Below are 18,978 nucleotides of genomic sequence, written 5' to 3' on the forward strand. Positions count from 1 at the left end.
TTTAAGTTCTCTGGGCCTCAGTTTCCTCAAAATATGATGGTTAGATAAGTTTATCTCTCTGGACCTCACCAGCTCTAAATCTTTTGATCCACTTCCTTTTGGCTCTTTTCTCTACGTGGTCACCTTTACTCCCTTCCTAAATAATAGAGGTATTAATGTTTAAGGAAAACGTACCTGGGAGCTGGAGTCTTGGAGCCTGGGAGCCTAGGTATCAAAGCTAACTATGGCAGTGATATTCACATCTGGAGAGATGATAATCAGTTGTGACTCCCATTGCCATTTGCTGATTAAGAGTCTTTCCTGGGAGATGTTGACCATTAACTGGACCTGTCAAGTAGTATTAAAACTCCTTTGTTGGTTGACATTAACTGAATCTGTTAAATGGGATGAGTTTTTTAGCTGGGCTATAAGGAAGTTAGGAAGCTGAGTTTTTAACAAAACCTATTCAACCAAATGAGGATCTGCCATTGACTTTGAGAGCTTCCTTCAGCAAAGGACCACACAAGGATCTGTTTTATTATTTCGTGATCACACCTTGATTTTTTAAAAAAACTAAAATAGTATTACTAGTTTGATCCACCCACCTTATTCATCTGACCTGGTTTTCTGATGATTTTTTTTTTAAGTGAAAGAAAAAAAATCTCAGAATTTCTAAAAACAAAAAAAGGACCTCAGAAATCACTTAGTCATGAACTCTCCAATTTTGAGGGACTTTCCAGGATGAATTGGACTGGTATGAGCAAGATCTAAGCCATTGTGGAAAGTCCCCCTCTAGAGAAACATCTGTGGTGACCTGTGGCCATCCAGAAAGGTAACCTGTACTCTACCTCCCAAGATAGGTCATTCTGACTTGGAATAGCTCTAAAAGGCATTTTCTCTTAGGGCCTCAGCCCTAAATCTGATTGTCTGCCACTTCCTCTTATGAAAGCTCTTAGTTCTACCCTCTGGGTACACCCAGTAAGAGTGTGATTCCTCTTCTGAATGGCAGCCTTCCAGATATTTGAAGACAGCAATCAGTTGCCTCTGTGAGTCTTTCATTTTCGAGGTGAGAAAACTGAGGCCCAGAGATGGCAGTTAACTTGCTCCACGTCATTCAACTGACACCATGACCAAGCCAGGATTAACACCTGGGTCTTCAGTCTTTTCTCGATACCTTGCCCCTTCTTGAATGGATATATCCTAAAAAATTTGGGATTTACCATTCAGAAGAATTTGTGCGAGGATCTGAAAGCGGTCTTAAAAGAGAAGCCCCTGAGGGGTCCATATTGGTAGGGACATTTGGGTGTACAAATTCTATTGGTTCATTCCTGTGGTCGTAGGATCAAAGGTTGAGAACTGGAAGGGACTTGTAAGGGCATTGAGTCCCATCTTCTCATTTTGCGGTGGAAGAAACTGAGGCACAGAGGAGAAAAATGACATATACAGGGTCACACAGCTAATAAATAAGGTGGGATCCAACCCAGGTCTTAATTGATTCTAAGTCCTATTGCAAGCTTTCCTATTGTAAGGGACAATATATTAGATTAAGGAGGCCTTTTGACCATAAGATTATAGGACCACAGATTTAGAAATAGAAGGGACCTTAGAGGCCGTAGACTCCAATCCCCACCCTGATTTTCGAAATGAGGAAGTTGAGGCTTAGAGAGATTGTGACTTGTTCAGACACAGCTACTAAATGTCTGGGATAGGATTTGACCTTGCTTCTTCCTGACTCCAGGCCCAATACTCTGTATTCTTGTCTACTACACCATGTACCTGCCTCAGTGGTAAAGCACCCTGACTCTTGAGACATGGGATCTCACTTCCAGAGGTCTCTTCCAGCTTTCCAGTTACAATCCTGTGACCTTATGTTCTGAAATTTTCTTGAGAATCTTAGATTCACCTGTGTGCATATAGAAATGCACATATAGAAATTCAAACAGAATTATCTTCTAGTCATGCGTAGAAATGCCTTTAATGAAGGCAGAATGTTTTAGTTAAAATAGATGATTAGTTTTGATAACAAAGCCTTGTGACTAGTTAGGTATTCTACATTGTATGTTAGATTTGGTCTTTCAGCATTGGCTTTCTATATAAAAAACTAATTTTACCTTCAAAAGTAAAAGTAAGTTAAAGTAAAAGAAAATTAACAAACATTTGTTTTTCTCTCCTACCCATTTCTTCCCTCCTCTCCGCTGGGGGAAAAAAGAAGAAAAACAAAACCCTCGTAACAGATGTGCCTCATCAAATAATCCCACATTGGGGCAGCTAGGTAGCACAATGAATAGAGCACTGGCCCTGAAGTCAGGAGGACCTGAGTTCAAATCTGGACTCAGACCAAACACTTGACCCTGGGCAAGTCACTTAACCCCAACTGCCTAAAACAAAAAACCAAATAATCCCACACTAGTTATGTCTTAAATGTGTATTTCATTCTGTGTCTTGAGTCCATCCCCTCTCTGTCAGAAGGTGGGTGACGCTTCACGTTCCATCCTTTAGTATCAGCTTTGGCTATGGCATTGATCAGAGTCCTTTGGTTTTTCAAAAATTGTCTTCACAATGTTGTGTAATTTGTTAACCTGCTTCAGCTCACTCTACTCTTCATCATTTCAAACATGTCTTCTCAGGTTTCTTTGAAGCATCATTTCTTGCAGCAAAATAGTATATCATTTCATTCACATACCATAACTTGTTCAGCCATTCCCTTTAATTTTGCCACTATGAAAAAGAATGGCAGGGAAGGTGATGCAGCGCAGAGAGTTTTGGACTTGGAGCCCAAACTCATTTAGTCTCCCTCAGCCTCAGTTTCCTTATTTGTAAAATGGGCATAATGATAGCTCTTGCCTTCCAGGGTTGTCATGAGGATAAAATGACATACTATATATAAAGGACTTTATAAACTTTAAAAGTACATAAATTCTAGTTATTACTGTTATTATTAATTATTATTAACTCCAGATATTTTTGTACATATGGGTCCATTTCCTCTTTCTTTGATCTCTTTGGAGTACAGGCCTAGTAGAGGTGTAGCAATCACATTCTGGTCCCTTCTTGCTTTTTGTTAATGGAAGAAAAGCATATATTAATAATCCATAGTACTTTAAAAAATACATCCTCTCTTTCCACTTGGCTTTAGAATCCAGTGCCTGCACACATGCAGCCCTTCTGGGTCTCTCATTTAGACCTTCTGACATGGCCTTTATCTCCATAACCATCGACCCATCTGGGTTGTGGATGGTGAAGAGAACACTCCACATGAATGATAGTCCCGAATTGGCTGTATGTAGCGACATAATCGTGTTAATAACAGCTGATAATTCTGTGAGCTCCTGGAGGGCAGGGGCTGTCTTTTGCCTTTCTCTGTATTCCTAGCACTTAACAATGCCTGGCACTAAGTAGGTGCTTAATGAAAAATTTGAGTTGTCTTAACTTGACTAGTGAGTGCTTTGGACACATTGTCTTATTGAGTTAACACAGAGCAAGAAACTGAGACTTTGGGAAATCATGGAACTTTTACCCCTGGTCTCACACAGTTAGTGCATCTCAGGAGCATGATTTGAACCTGAAGCCAGATTTTCCTGGTTCCTAAGACCAACACTCTCCATTATTCTGTGCTACTTAATTGATCCCTGAGGGGTTGCCTGTATGTTGTATAGATATGTTTATGCTGGCGGCATATTTTATGTGTACCAATCCACTTAAGTCATAGTTTGCATATTGTGGCTGGGGCCCAAGAGATCTGGGTTCTGGTGTTGGCTTTGTCACTTACCATGTGACTCTGGGTGAGTCACCTCCAGTCTTTGGACCTCATTTCCTCATCTATAAAAGGAGAGATAATTCCAAAGTTCCCACATGCATCTATAATTCTGTGATTACATCACTTAATTGCTTCTTCCAAGGGTGGTGTTGTTCACTAGTCTCAGTTGTGTCCAATGCTTTGTGACCCCATTCAGGGTTTTCTTGGCAAAGATGCTCGAGTAGTTTGCCGTTTCCTTCTCCAGCTCATTTTTTTTTTACAGATGAGAAACCAAGGCAAAAAGGATTAAGTGACTTGCCCAGGGTCACACAGCTAGTAAGTGTCTGAGGCCGGATTTGAACTAAGGAAGATGAGTTCCTGGAACTCTATCCATTGTGCCACCTAGTTACTCCTCTTCCCGGGGTAGTTGCATTTAAATTATTCTTACTCTCAGTTATGTAAGTTATCAGTTATATAATACACACACACACACACACACACACACACACACACACACATACATATAGGTATATAGATCTGATATATGTATATATCAGATACATACATATATGTATATGTGTTGTGTGTGTGTATATATGTATATGTATGTATATATGTGTGTGTGTGTGTGTGTCTGTGTAAATACCTAAAGGAATTTTAGGCACCAGGAGGTAGGAGATACACACGCACACGACATGTTCTCTCTCTCTATTTATATGTACATATAAATAAATAAATTTATTATATGTATATCGCATGCGTGTGCACACTCCTCAGCCTACTGCTGTGTGTGTGTGCGTGCGCACATACTTTTTACGTGTAGGCTGTCCTGTTCTCTGTATATGTGCTAGATGTACTAAAAGTCTTAATGCAGTTTTAAGCTTAAGATTTATGGAATACTTTGTTATTATTATTGTTATTATCCTCCCATGGAATGTATTAATATCAATTTCATCTTTATGTAATGCTTTAGCACTTTCCAAAGAATATCTCTATGAGATGGGCAGGGTAGGTAATAATAATAACACTTGACATTTGTCATCTGGAGTAGGAGGGGGCTGCACTCAGGAGCCTCCAAGGTCCCTTTTGGCTCTTCCTCTGTAATCCCACAATCCTGCGATCACTGTTAAAGTTTGCAAAGCCTTGTATTTGTATCATCTCCCTTGGCTGAAATGGGCTTCAAACCTACCTCTTCTTAACCCTCTCCCTTCCTGACTGTTCCCTTTCTTCCCTTCTCTTCCTCCCCTCTCCCCACAGGCATGCACATACCTGTCAGCTATGCTTACATATGAAATGAGTCATTTCCACTGACTTAGGAGACTGTTTCCATGCATGGAGTCAGTCGGGTCCTTCACACCTGGCATTGACATACATACGAGTACAATCCTTTTCCACGGGGATGGCGAGCTCCCACCCCATTTTAGAAGAAAGATTAGAGGTTAGATCTGTTCACCCGGGAGGGAACTGGGCTCAGTGGATGCAGTAAGTGACCAGGGAGCTGCAGTTATAGGTGGCTCATCTCCTGTTTTGGAGATCAGATTAGAGTCCTGAGTAATCCTCACATCTTCCAAACATCTCCCTATCTGTTTATCAGCCTCATTAGTAACGTACTAGTCCTTGAGATTATTTTGTTCCCCCTCTTGCCTCCTTATAAGTTATCCTCTCCTAGCAAACCTATCCTCCCCCAGTTCAGGCCCTGGGGTTGAAGGAGAGAGATGGTATAAGGTAATTCAATCATTTCTTGCCCCTCCTGTCCTACCTCCAGAGATGGGCTCCTCCCTGAGGTTAGGAGCACTGCGTGGGTCCCAGGACTTTCAGAAACCCTTCCAGTCTGCCCCCACGACACCTGCTTCCCTCCTCACCCCCATCCCAGGCTCCTCTTGGCTCTTCTCCCCTGGGATCGGGCCTATTTTCATTATTGGAAAACAAACACCAGAGGCTCTATTGTCACAGAGATCTTAGGAAGAGGGAGACTAGGTCAAGGTATCGCTTTCATTGTTTCCTCTTCACCCTTCCCTCCCTCCCTCATCCCTTTCCAGCCTATTGAAACAAGGGAGGAGAGGATAATGTTTGTGGCAGCAGCTGTGGACCGCTTCCCTAGATATTCTGTGCTTTCACTGGAGTAGAAAATTCTTGTGTCCAGAAGGCTTCTGGACAACAGTGTGTCTACAGCTGCCCCTCATACCCAGTGTGGTCCAGAGCTGGAGGAGGACTGTTTGCTCCTGAGGCCAGCCAGAGTCAGTCTGGCTTCTTACTAATTTATTGTCATCCTCAGAGGATGTAGCAGGGCACTTCTCAGTCATTCTAGACCTGAACCTCCTGCCCAGCCTTCTGGTGTCATCGAATCTTGTGGGAGAAGGGATCTTCAAGGTCCCTTTTTGCTTTGAACCTCATAATGCAGGAGAAGGAGGCAGCACTAGCATCGTGAGCCTGCCCCCAGGGAGCTGCCTGCCTGGGTGACCAAGTCTCTCACCTCCATCCCAGGCTTTGTCACTGCACACACCTCCACCCCACCCCCTTGAGGCCAGTGTTTCTTAGCCCTGACTATGGTCAATAACTGTTATTTAGCCAGGAGACAGAGAGATACAATTGTTATCTGATTGGCTGCAGCTTCATTAACTCTAGCCTAGCTATTAATTTTTAAGCTCTGACTGGCTAGACTTTAACCCTTTTCCTTCCTGTGCAGACTGCTTGAGCAGAGATAGAAAAGGAAACAGGCCTGGATGGGACAGCTTATAGCAGTGCCTGGTCACACCCCAAACCATGAACAGGGTTGGGGGCTCTTTTGTCCCTTTGCTTCCATTTCCAAACTTAACAGGTTTCTCCCGCAAACTCCCCAGGTACAGAATCTAGTACTTCTGGGGAAAGAGGAGGGGATTTTTCCTATCCCATCCTTTCCCCCTACAGATTGAAAAAAAAAAACCAAACCAAACCCAATGCTCGCTCTTACCACTTCTGCCCAGTCCAGTGGGTGGCCTGAGGGGGCAGGGGCAATTCTAGGTCCTATTCTCTTCTCCGTCCCCCTCCCTCTCCCCTTTTAAAGAATCTTTTTTTTTCCATCTTAAAAATGTCTTTTGTTTTTACATCACCTTCTTTGAATACATCTTCCCCCTTACCCAGCTAGCCTTCTCTTGAAACAAATACTAAAAAGGAAAGGAAGAAAAACCCAGTTAAGTGAAGTGAGCCAACATATCAGTCACATCTGACAGTCTGTGCAATATTTCATATCCGTGGTTCCCCCTGTACTCTTTTAGAGTGAGAGATAAAGCATCTATTGAGTGCGTACCAAGTGCCAGGCATTATGCTAACACACACACAAATGTGTTTTGTTGATGTTTTTACTTTATGTTGCCTCTCTCTCTCTCTCTCTCTCTCTCTCTGTCCATGTGTTTCATTCATTCTCGGTCCTCTGCAGTCAAGGTTGGTCTTTGTATTGATCGAATTCTGGTTCTTTTATTTTCTATTGCAGTCATTTCCTAGGTTGTTCTTTTGTCTCCTCTTTCTTGGCTCTGCCAGGACATCCCTCCCCACCTTCTCCCTCTTCATTTTGTCTCCCCGCTGGGTTTAAAGAGCACCTTCACCACCGACAGGGAATGAATTAGGACTAGAATTTGCACACGGATGGCCTGCTGGGACTCTGTAGGGCAGGAGGGGTCTGTGCTGTGGTTGAGAGTGAGTACGAGTGTGTCTAGGCAGCTGATTGCCTAGGGAGGTAAGTAGAGGAAAGGCTGGCAGTCCCCATATTATTTAGACCAGTGTGCCCAGGCTGATTATCTGGGGGTCTCTTTCCACCTGTATCTGCACTCCCTGCTTGTCTGGCCCTCTTTTTGTTAGAGGTCAGGGAGAGGATCAGACATTCCAACCTGTCCACCTTCCTTCTTAGTCCTTTTGGGAGTCACAGTGGGGGAAAAGTTGACCTGGATTATCCAAATACATTTTCTTTGGATTAGCCAAAGATTTGCTTATGTAAAGACCATGCATGGTAAGATCGTATGAACCAGTGCGGAAAACTGGGCTAAGTGTCAGTGGAGAGGCAAACTTAAGTCAGATAAGTTAGTTAGGCAGTAAATTAACATTTAATAAGTCCTTACTATATGCTTTTGTCACTGTTATTCAGCCATGTCCAACTCATTGTGACCCCATTTGGGTTTTCTTGGCAGATATAGTGGAGTAGTTCGCCATTTCCTTTTCCAGCTCATTTTACAGATGAGGGAACTGAGGCAAACAGGGTAAAGTGACTTGCTCAGGGTCACACAGCTAGTAAGTGTCTGAGGCCAGATTTGAATTCAGGTCTTCCTGACTCCGGGCCTAGTGCTCTATCCACTGGGCCACCTAGCTGCCCCAACTGTGTGCTAAGCATTGTAGTAAATGCTGGGTCGACAATTCAGAAAGACAAACAAGGAAGACAGCCCTAGCCCTCGAAGAGCTTACTATCTAAGGAGAAAGGCCACACACAAAAGGAAACTGAAAAGCAGCAGGGGCTAGAGAGGGAAGGTGCCCAGCTTAGGGCATGCTGGAGAAGACTGGAGGACTGCGGCTGAGTGGCAGATGAAGAGACGGCTGGCCTGAGCACCCTCCTGGGATGGGCCTGTCCTTAAGGAGTTCATGATTTAATAAGGAGTTCAGATGCAATCAGACATTTCTTAAGTGCTTATATGCTAGGAAATAAGACTATGGTGACAGAAAAGAATCAGTTCCTGCCCTCAAGCAGCTTACATATTTCATCCCCATGCCATACCTTTGCCCTGGCTGCCCCTGATGCCTAGAATGCATTCCCTCCACACCTTCACCCTATAATATCCCTGAAACATGCAAAAGCATTTCTTCCTACATTATTCTTTTCCCGGTCCCCTCAACTACTAGTACCTCCTTCTCAAACTATCTTTTATTTAACTACATTGTACCCACTTGTACATTGGGGCAGCTAGGTGGCACAGTGGATAAAGCATTGGGCCTGCTGGGCCTGGAGTCAGGAAGACTCATTTTCCAGAGTTCAAATCTAACCTCAGATGCTTGCTAGCCATGTGACTCTGGGCAAGTCACTTAACCCTTTTTGCCTCAGTCTCCTCATCTGTAAAATGAGCTGGAGAAGGAAATGGCAAATCACTCCAGTATTTTTGCCAAGAAAACCCCAAGCGGGGTCACAAAGAGTTGGACATGACTGAACAACAATAATTTACTGGTACTTATTTCTTTGTATACTCAGATATGTATGCTCAGATATGTGAGTATACAAAGGTTCCCTTAGAATGTAAGCTCTCTTGTGAGTAGGGATTATTTCATTCATTGAATTCCTATTCCCCAAATCCAGTATTTAGTAGGTCCTTAATGAGTACTTGTGGATGGGCTGATAAATCAGTCAACAAGGTATTTTTTAATTAATCAGGGGAAACAACATATACAAGTATGAATTTATTCAGAGCAAATTACAAGGTTGTTTTTTCATGGGTGGGCGAAGGAGGAGGCGCTAGCTGCAAGGGAGGATGAGGAGATGATATTTAGACTGATTTCTGAAGGAAGCTAGGCATTCTAAAGGGGGCATATGGGAGAAGAACAAGTGTATTCCAGGTGGGGGAGATAGCCTATGCAAATGCTTGGAGGGTGGAGATGAAATGCTGTGCCCAAGAAATAGCAAGGAAATCGATGTGGATGGTGGAATTCCTGAAGGAAAGTAAGGTGTAGTAAGTCTGGAAAGGGAGGGTGGAGCCAGGAGCCGTTTCTTTATTCAGCAATATTTCAAGAAGCTGCTTGCCATGGCTGAGTGCTGTGCTGGGCACTGGGGTGAGATAGTTGTATTAAACAAGTTCCTAATGGAGCTTGGAGGCTAAGATAAGGAAGGAGGCAAACTAATAACAGCTAGCATTTATGTAGGGTTTTAAGGTTTGCAAAGCACTTCATGTATATTCCTAGCTTGTCTGTGCTTCACAACAACCCTTGGGGGGGGGGTGCTGTTATTATTCCCATTTTATAGTTGAGGAAACTGAGGCTGAGTGAGGTGAAGTGACTTAACCAGGGTCACATAGCTATTATGTGTCCAATATTTGAACTCAAGTTTTCTTGACTCCAAGAGGTGAATGGATATACAATATGAGTGACAGCCTGAGCAGATCACAATATAAACAGCTTGTGAGGCTCCTTTTAGCTTGAAACCTATGATTCCAAATAAACACTGCCATATTAAAAATGCTAGGCGAGGTTAGAAATGGAGGAGATTGCTGCCACTTGGAAGGAGCAGGGGAGGCTTCCTAGAAGAGGTGACTTTTTTGGGGGGAGAAGGGAGTTGGACTACAAAATCAAAAGATTTTTTAAGAGCCTTTCTAGCCCCACAGTTCTCAGATATTCTTCTGTTTCAACTGTGAAGACTCTTCTTCTATGACTTTATTTCCCTATGAGTGTAGGAGTATAATTTTGGAGAGATGATGACCTGTGCCCTCTCTTCCCTTGCCTATCTCTAGTCTCACTCCAGGGAAGCCGGGGTGACTGTGAAGGGAGGAGGGCTGTCACTTCTTCTTGTCTCTTGACCAATGCTGACCACCCCTCTGGTCCTCTGTCCTAACAGGGAGGGATGCAAAACCCCAGATAACACAGAACAGCAGCTACAGTAGGACATTAGTATCTGTTTGGGCTTTGGGATGCACCATTTTATTACAGCATCTGATTTTCTTTAGAAAAATAATTGCTGGGGCGGCTAGGTGAGACAGTGTACTAGCCCAGGAGTCAGGAAGATCTGAGTTCAAATCTGGCCTCAGTCACTTGCTGTGTGACCCTGGGCAAGTCACTTAACTCTGATTGACTCCAAAAAAAAAGAAGAAAAAGAAGGAAAAATAATTGTTAACGTTTATCTAGAACTAAGCTTTGTAAAGTGCTTTACCCATATTATCTCATTTGATCCTCACAAGCACCTTGGGGAGTTAGGTGTTATCATCAGTGTTTTGTAGATGGGAAAAATGAGGCACAGAGAGGTTGTGACTTGCATGACAGTTACACGGTTAGTAAGTATCTGCAGCCAAATTTGAACTCAGGTCTGTTGACTCCAAGGCCAGCACTGTGTGCCCTGCACACCTATCTGCCTCAGGTCTTTATCATTCTTGGCTGTTATTTTCGCTTTTAAAATAGTATCTTATTTTTTCCAACTACACGTAGAGACAAATTTTAACACTGATTTTTAAAAAAAATTTTAAGTTCCAAATTTTCTCCCTCCCTTCCTCATCTCCCCCCTCCCCAAGATGGTAAGCAAGGTTGTATACGCACAGTTATGTAAAACAAGTTGAAAATAATGTGCTTCGATCTGCATTCAGACTCCATGAGTTCTTTCTCTGGAGGTAGATAGCATTTTTCATCATGAGTCCTTTGGAATTGTCTTTGATCATTGTATTGTTGAGAGTAGCTAAGTCATTCACAGTTGATCATCATACGATGTTGCTATTGTTATGTACAGTTCTCCTGGTTCTGCTCACTTCACTTTGCATCAGTTCATACGAGTCTTTCCAGGTTTTTCTGAAATCAGCCTGTTCATCATTTCTTATAGCACAATAATATTCCATCACATTCATATACCACAGCTTGTTCAGCCATTCCTCAGTTCCTCAATTTCCAGTTTTTTGCCACCAAAAAAAAAAAAGAGCAAGCATCTACTTTTTTCAGTGTGGTATGGCAGAGAAGTGGACAGCCTTGAAGTCAGGAAGACCTGGATTCAAATCGTGACTTTGAAAGACTTGGGTAAGGCGATGTAAGGTGGAGTTAGTTACAAAGGAGGTGCTGACGTGTGTGTGTGTGTGTGTGTGTGTGTGTGTGTGTGTGTGTGTGTATGTGTGTAGGGGGGGGTCTCACACTAGAAGTATCCTGCATTGATGAAATTACAGATCTGGCTCCTCTGTCTTTCCCCCTGTTATGTAGTAGGTACTATACGAGGTATCCGGGGAGACAAAGACAAAAACAAGCCATTGTTCCTGCTCTGAGAAGTTTGTTCAGTTATGAAAAAATGTGCCGTGGCTCATACAGCTACTGCTGCAAGGAAGTATGGAAAGAATAGTGGATTTGAAGTCAGAGGACTTGACTTCATATCCCTCCATGTTACTGTTCATATTACCTTGGTCACGTCCCTCTGATAGCTACAAATATCCTCTTGGACTACATAGAATCAGCCGGGTAGTTCGGTGAATAGAGCACCAGTCCAGAAGACCTGAGTTCCAATCTTGCTTCAGACACATACTCGCTGTGTGGCTTTAGGCAAGTCCGTTTGTGCAGAGTCTGCCTCAGTTTTCTCATTTGTTGAGTGAGGAAATGGGACTTAATGGCTTCTTGTAGCTCTAAGTTGATGGTCCTCTGAGCCCTGGAATCACTGGTTAGGAGACCTGAATGGAGCTTGTGGGTCAGGTGACAGCATATAATTCACTTTGCTTCAGTTTCTCCATCTTTGAAATGGGATAGAAACACTCTTGTCACCTGCCTTGCAGGGCGGTTCTGAGGGAAATGCTTTCTAATCCTAAAGGTACTCTGGAAATTTAGCATCGCTGTTCTGCCCAGGAGGAGAGGCTGAAGGACACAGATTATCCTCTTTGTTTATCGCAAAGCAGATCATGCGGGCTGTAATGTGCCAGGTGCCCAATGTGCCATGTGACTTTTCCTCAAAGATCCGGGCCTTTAGACTTGGTGCTTTTCTGGCCATGCTGCCCTGATACCTCTTAAGTCCTCATAAGTACAGCTAAAGAACTCATTCTTCTTCGCTGTCAGGTTAATGTCAGCATCTCCCAGGGAAGACAATTAGCAAATGGTGGCAGAGTTGCTAGTGATTGTTATCTCTCCAGGTGTGAATGTCTCTGCCAGAGTTAGCTTTGGTACCTGGGCTCCAGCTCTCTCCTTCACCATGGGGATCTTGTCCCTGGGCAGACTCTGCTCCCAAGGGGATGCTCAGCTTGTACTGGGGGTGGAGATAAAGATGTCCAGAGCAGCGTGGGGTCAGAAGCTGGGCACCCAGCACAGCATGGCAGGGCTTAATGCTTCTCTCAGAGCGTATCTGGTATCCTGAGGACGGGCAGTGGGGACAGGAGACGGCTTCCCCCCTCAGGGTGTGGGTGTCTTTGACATCTGGGCCACAATATGTGGGCCACTCTGTTTCATTAGACGTGAAGCCTAAACCACATTGCTGGGATGTTTGTGTAGGGCAAGAGAGTGGTACCCCTGGCTCAGGGCATCTCCAATAATAATAGGATAATAGATAATAGATTTAGAGCTGGAAGGGACTTTGGGGAAACTGAGACCTACACAGAGTCACACAGTTGTCTAAAGCAGGATTTGACCTACTGCCCTTTCCCGGCCTTGAGCTCTCTTATGGAGAAGGGGGGAACGTACTGTAGGAGCATCTGAAGTTAACCACAAGGGAAAACTTCCAGGCATTGAGAGGAACTAAAAGGGATTAAAGTCATCTTCTCAGCATAGGGGGAGAAACCCGGAATAAATTCTCATCTGGCTGAGATAGCAGGGAGGTGAACAAAATTACTTCAAACTCCTGAACCTCAGAGTTGACCCGGTTGTTAAATACAATTGTTAAACCTTCCTACTTCCCTGTTTACTTCGTAACAACTGCACCAGGAGTTGGTGGGCAGGCAGGTTGTTCCTTTCCCATTGGTAAAAAGCCATTCCACCTGCCTGTGTTGGCAAAGACTCAAGTATGCCTTCCTTGTGGTCTTGGCCCCTAGATTCCTATGGCAGATTGTGGAGATCCCTTCCTCCAGACAGAGAATAATTGAATTTTAGCATGGGAAGGAATCTTTGAGGTCATATAGGGAATAGAACCAGTAGCTGTAAGAGTGGTTGGGAGACAGGGAAGCCACACTGGCACTCCTTCTCCTCAGCCACCTCTGCCATAGCCAATATACAAAAGAAAACCCTCCTGTAATGTAAGTGCCCGGTGGCATCCCCAAGGACCTGTGAGCCGCTGGGCCAGGATTAGAATCCACTTCTCTGAGATCCCATGGAGTTGATCTCTCTAGCCCTGACTTAAGTGGCTCATTGGCTAGGGGCATTTTAATTAGATCAGTTAATCAATAGGCATTTATTCAACTATTGCTATGTTCTGGGGACTGTGCTAAGTGTTAGAGATACAAAGCAGAAACAAATCTATGCATAAAGCATTCTGTATGAGATAATACAGAAGAGATGGAAGGTAGTTTTAGTGAGGAAGACCTTCACTGCTACGGGGACTAGGATAGGCTTCCTGGGGGAGGTGGCTCATGAGTTGATCCTGGGATTTTCTTTTCTTTTTTCTTTTTTTTAATTTTTTAAATTTTAAGGCCATTGGGGTTAAGTGATTTGGCCAGGGTCACACAGCTAGTAAGTGTCAAGTGTTTGGTCTGAGGCCAGATTTGAACTCAGGTCCTTCTGACTCCAGGGCTGGTGCTTTATCCACTGTGCCACCTAGTGCTGCCCCTTGATCCTGGGATTTTAAGAGTCAGAGACCTGAGTTCAAATGTGACCTCAGACACATAACACTCAGTAGCTATGTGACTCTGGGCAAATCACTTAACCTCAATTACTACACCAAAAAAAAAAAGTCAGCGGTTAGAAGGGAGAGTATTATAGGCATGGGGGACACCCCGTGCAAAGGCATGGAGGTGGGAAATGATTGTGAGAGGAATAGCTAGGAGACCAGTATGGCTGGTGTGTAAAATTCAGGGAGGGGAGTAATGTGTTAAAAAGACCAGAAGATAGGAAGGGGCCACATTATTAAGTGCTTTAGATGCCAAGGAAAGGAATTTGTATTTGATTGTAGCAGTAACAGGAAGCCTTTGGAGTTCACTGAGAGGAAAAGTAACATGGTAAGACCTGTGTTTTAGGAAACTGTGGAGGATCAGCTGCAGTGGGGAGAGACTTGAGGCGGGGAGACCAGGTGGGAGGCTGTTGGGATGGTCCAGGCACAAGGTGATGAGGATTTGACCTAGGGTGGTGTCTGTGCCTGGGGAGGAGTTGTGTTTGAGAGATGATGAGAAAGTATTGGATTGGATTATGGAATGGATGAGAGACTGCTTTAGAATTTGTTTAGAGCCATTTTTTACAGGTATTCGGAGGGGTTTGGGGAGAGCTCAAGCAAGTCACTCCTTTTTCTCCGCCATCTTGGCTCTACCCATGGATGAGAGACTGAAGAGGAGTTGGGTGACAGTGAGAGACTAGATTGGTTATGGGGTAGGGACGGCTAGGTGGCACAGTGGATAGAGCACCAGCCCTAAAGTCAGGAGGACCTGAATTCAAATCTGGCTTCAGACCAAACACTTGACACATACTAGCTGTGTGACCTTGGGCAAGTCACTTAACCCCAATTGCCTCACTTAAAAAAAAAAAGATAGATTGGTTATGGGGCTTGGAAAAAAAAGTGGGGTGGAATGAAGAAAGGAGAGAAAAGAAGAGAAGGGGAGAGGTTCAGGAGGGGGGAGGAGGGAGAGAGCTGAGGTGACGCTGAGATCATGAGCCTGGGTGACTGGACCATGAGAGGGAAGTTCATGAGACAGGGAAGGGTTTAAGAGTAGGGGAGGAGAATGAATCCAGGTTACCCTTCCTTCCCTCCCTTCCCTGCTCCCACATCCTCCTCTGAGTCTTCCCCACATAACAAAAAAAAGCAGTTAATAAACCAAACCAACCGAATGTGGGCAATTGTCCACTCCCCCAGCCCCCATCACAGTGGAGGTTATTTTTCATTATGTGTTCACCAGGGCAGAGAGTCACTCCATTTTACAGATTAAGAAACTTCAAGGTTTGCAAAGTGCTTTACGTGTTACTACATTTGATCCTCACAACAACCCTGGGATGTAGGTGTTATTTATAATCCCCATTTTACAGATGGGGAAACTGAGGCACGGAGAGGTTAAGTGTCTTGCCCAGGGTCAGGCTAGTAAATGTCTGAGACAGGATTTGATTTCAGCTCTTCCTGACTCCCAAGCTCCTTACTTTATCCATTATGCCACCCAGTTGCCCTTTGAAAAGTAACAGAGTAACACAGAATTATAGAAGTTAAAGAATTGGAAGGGACCTTAGAAGTCATTTAATCCAACCCATTCACTGAAGGAATCCTCACTATAATAGAACAGACAGATGACTTGATCAAAGCTACCTAATTAGTGATTGGCTAGAATCCAATACTCCTAGAACTCCAATGAGTTTGGTCACTGTCAAATAATCTCTTTTTTAAAATTTAATTTCAATTTTCAATTGGTGAAAAATCCACCTTCTCTTCCTTTCACCTCTTCCCTCCTCTTACCCCTCTCAAAAAGCTCTTATAGTAAATATAGTCAAGCAAAACAAGTTCCTATGTTGTCCATGTCAAAAAAAAAAAGTCACCATCAGTACTGAGTTCGTCACCTCTCTAATCAGGAGATGAGTGGCATGCTTCATCATGAATCCTCTGGAATCGTGGTTGGTCATTGCTCCAATCGGGTCTTTTATGGTTGTTCGTCTTTACCATGTTGTTATTGTATAAATTGTTCTCCTGGTTCTGCTCATTTCCTTCTGAATCAGTTCATATGAGTCTTCCCAGGTTTCTCTGGAACTAGCCCTTTTGTCATTTCTTATGGCTCGGTGATATTCCATTACATTCATGTACCATTGTTGTTCAGCTGTTTTCCCAGTTTTTGGCTATCCCCTTAAGTTTCCACTTCTTTGCCACTATCCCCCCCCAAAAAAAAAGAAAGAAAGAAAAAGAAAAGAATCTGGCAATCTCTGTCATCCCCATTCAAATGAGATTTTCTCCTGTCTTGGGATGGAGGAATGGATCAGGTGACCTCTGAGTCTCTCCCAGAGCTAAGACTTGTCTTCTGCTTACGTCCATGTTGGAGACAAGAGTTAAAGAACCTCTGAACTTTTTTTTTTTTTTAAATCATGGGGTAAGTACTTCTCCCTATATACTTTCACTAATGCAGATCCCCCCCCATTTCCCTAAATATATTATCCTTCTTGTCCCCCCCCAAATTTTCTTTCTTTTGTTATGAATGTCACAAACATCAACAAAACAATATTTCAATAAACAAAGAAAAAGAGGGATATGCGTAGAACTACAGATCTCCTGTACTTGCAGCTTGTTTTTTTTTTAACTGAACGCACTGGTTGCAACGCTATTCTCCTTGTCTGTGCCTCCATCCATCAATCATTAAACGTTTATGAAGTGCCTACTGTGTGCCAGGTACTGGGCCTCCATTTGGTCTTCCCTCTGGTCTTGTCCATGCATTCTGAAAGTGTTTCATTGACGCTTCTTTTTTTCTGTGCTATCCTTTCTCACCTCTCCGTCCCCCAAAGCAGGGCCTGATCATTGGGTTCTTTCCTATGCCCATTGGGTCCACTCTCCCATTGGCTTAATCTTTTAGTGCCATCTGCTGGACAAGAGTAAGGCAACAGCAGAATCCACCCTCATCTGACCCTGATCTTCTTGAGTGTCTCTGAAACCCCAGGGGAGTGATGGGTGCTGCCGTGGAAGGTCTCAGCTCCTTTGTGTGTAACTGGATCAGAATCCCACATACTCTGAAAGTGTGTGCTATCTTCATCCCCTCACAGAGTAGAGGACTGGACTGGGGAGGTCCAGGCTCACTGACCCTCCTCTAGACTGTTCAAGGGGCACCCTGTACACATATACTTAACTGTGATATTTCTTTTGTTTACCTGTGGTGTGTCTAGTCTTTCCTGCTAGACTGAGCACACCTGGGGGTGGGGATGCCCTGTCCATAGTAGATACTTTAAAATAAGTATGTATCTACCTAAGGTCAGAGGCAGAGAAGTACAGCACCTACCAAAATATGGATAGCCCTTTTTGTGATGAGAAAGAATTGAGAGGCAGAGTGGAAGCCTTGGGGGAGTGACTGAAGTGCCTTTGTTACGTGAATGGAATGGAATTTGTGCAGCCAGGAGTGATGAAGATGAGAAAGTCAGAGAAATGTGGGAATATTTGCCTGAAATAAAGAAAACAACATGCTGAGAAATCTATTTAAACTAAAGAGCACTGAAAGGAAGCCAGACTAACTAATTAGAATAGCGGTTGTGGTACCTACGCACAGATAAGGAAGCCTCTCTCCTCTCTTGGCTGAAAGGTGGGGGACTACAAGGGCACATTGTTGCATACTTGATCAGAGGAGGTCAGACAGCAGTTATTTTTGTTTGACTGTACTTCTATTACTAGGGAGGGTAAAAAGTAAAATAAGTAGGTAATGAATGAAGAATGAATGGATGACTTTAACTTCCTAGGTCCAGAATGTACCTTAGGGCAGGGGTGGGGAACCTCCAGGTCCTCAAGTGTGGCCCTTAGACTGAATCAGAACTTCACAGAACAGATCCCCTAAATAAAAGGATTTGTCCTGTAAAACCCTTGGACTCAGTCAAAAGGCCACACCCGAGAACCCAGAATGTTACATGTGGCCTCGAGGCCAAAGGTTCCCCACCCCTGGACTAGGGACTACTTCTTTTCTCTCTATCCCTCCTGGACCCTCAGCAAAAAGAGGGAGGGCCAGTCTGTCCTACATACCCCTGGCCCTTTGGGTCACATGCCACTCTCGTCACCTCTATTTGACTGTCAGGGAGGTGGGGGAAGCTCAGTCCCCAGACTTGTTTTACCTGTTGATCCCCTTTCCCCACCCCTCCTTATTCTCTCTCCCCCAGATAAAGTATCATGAAGAGTTTGAGAAGAGCCGGATGGGTCCTAGTGGGGGTGAGTGCTCTGACCTTGAACGCCGGAATTCTCAAGACAGTAGCAGCTACCGTCGACCCCAGGAACAGCAGCAGCTGCCCCATCACATCCCAGCCAGCGCCTCTGGTAGGAACAGCTGGGGAGAGGGGACCCGTGAGGGTGTGAATACCCAGAGAGGACTTATCTAGGAGGCTGGGAAAAATTAGGCAAGTCTGTCGGGGAGTCAGTCCTCGAGCCACTTAATGGATGTGCACCTCCCTTCTGAGCTCATTGATCAGAGATAGCCTGGTATCTCTATTACTGTAATCAGCTAATCTGCCCGTCTTCTCCAGCCCTCCACAGGTGCATGGTCCTAACTACTTCCTATAGGCAGGATCCAGTGTTGGGCCAATGAGGGAAAGAAATCTAAAGCCAGTCAATACCACCCCCCTCCTGAGAAAGCTCTTTCTTTACTTGGGGAAGGGGTCCTCAGACTCTACATTTGGGACTTCCCAAACACAGAAACAAAGTCAGGTGAATATATTCTGGCTCTACTGCTCACCTGTGTGTAGAAGGCAGATAGTCAATAGTCTGGGAAGACTGCCTGAAGGAGGTGAGTTTAGAA

At 44.1% G+C, this 18,978-nt stretch overlaps 1 protein-coding gene across 1 annotated transcript in view; it reads left to right on the top strand.

The window, feature by feature from the left end:
* Nucleotides 1-18,978, top strand: part of LASP1 (LIM and SH3 protein 1) — a 63,038-nt gene that overhangs the window by 38,054 nt on the left and 6,006 nt on the right. Inside the window, exon 5 of the mRNA XM_020997407.2 lies at nt 18,347-18,500. Coding sequence (XP_020853066.1) covers nt 18,347-18,500 — 154 coding nt within the window. The remainder of the gene's footprint in view (nt 1-18,346; nt 18,501-18,978) is intronic.

Source organism: Phascolarctos cinereus, unplaced genomic scaffold (genome assembly GCF_003287225.1).
Source record: "Phascolarctos cinereus isolate Bilbo 61053 unplaced genomic scaffold, phaCin_HiC Scaffold_5;HRSCAF=322, whole genome shotgun sequence".
In the NCBI taxonomy this organism is placed as follows: domain Eukaryota; kingdom Metazoa; phylum Chordata; class Mammalia; order Diprotodontia; family Phascolarctidae; genus Phascolarctos; species Phascolarctos cinereus.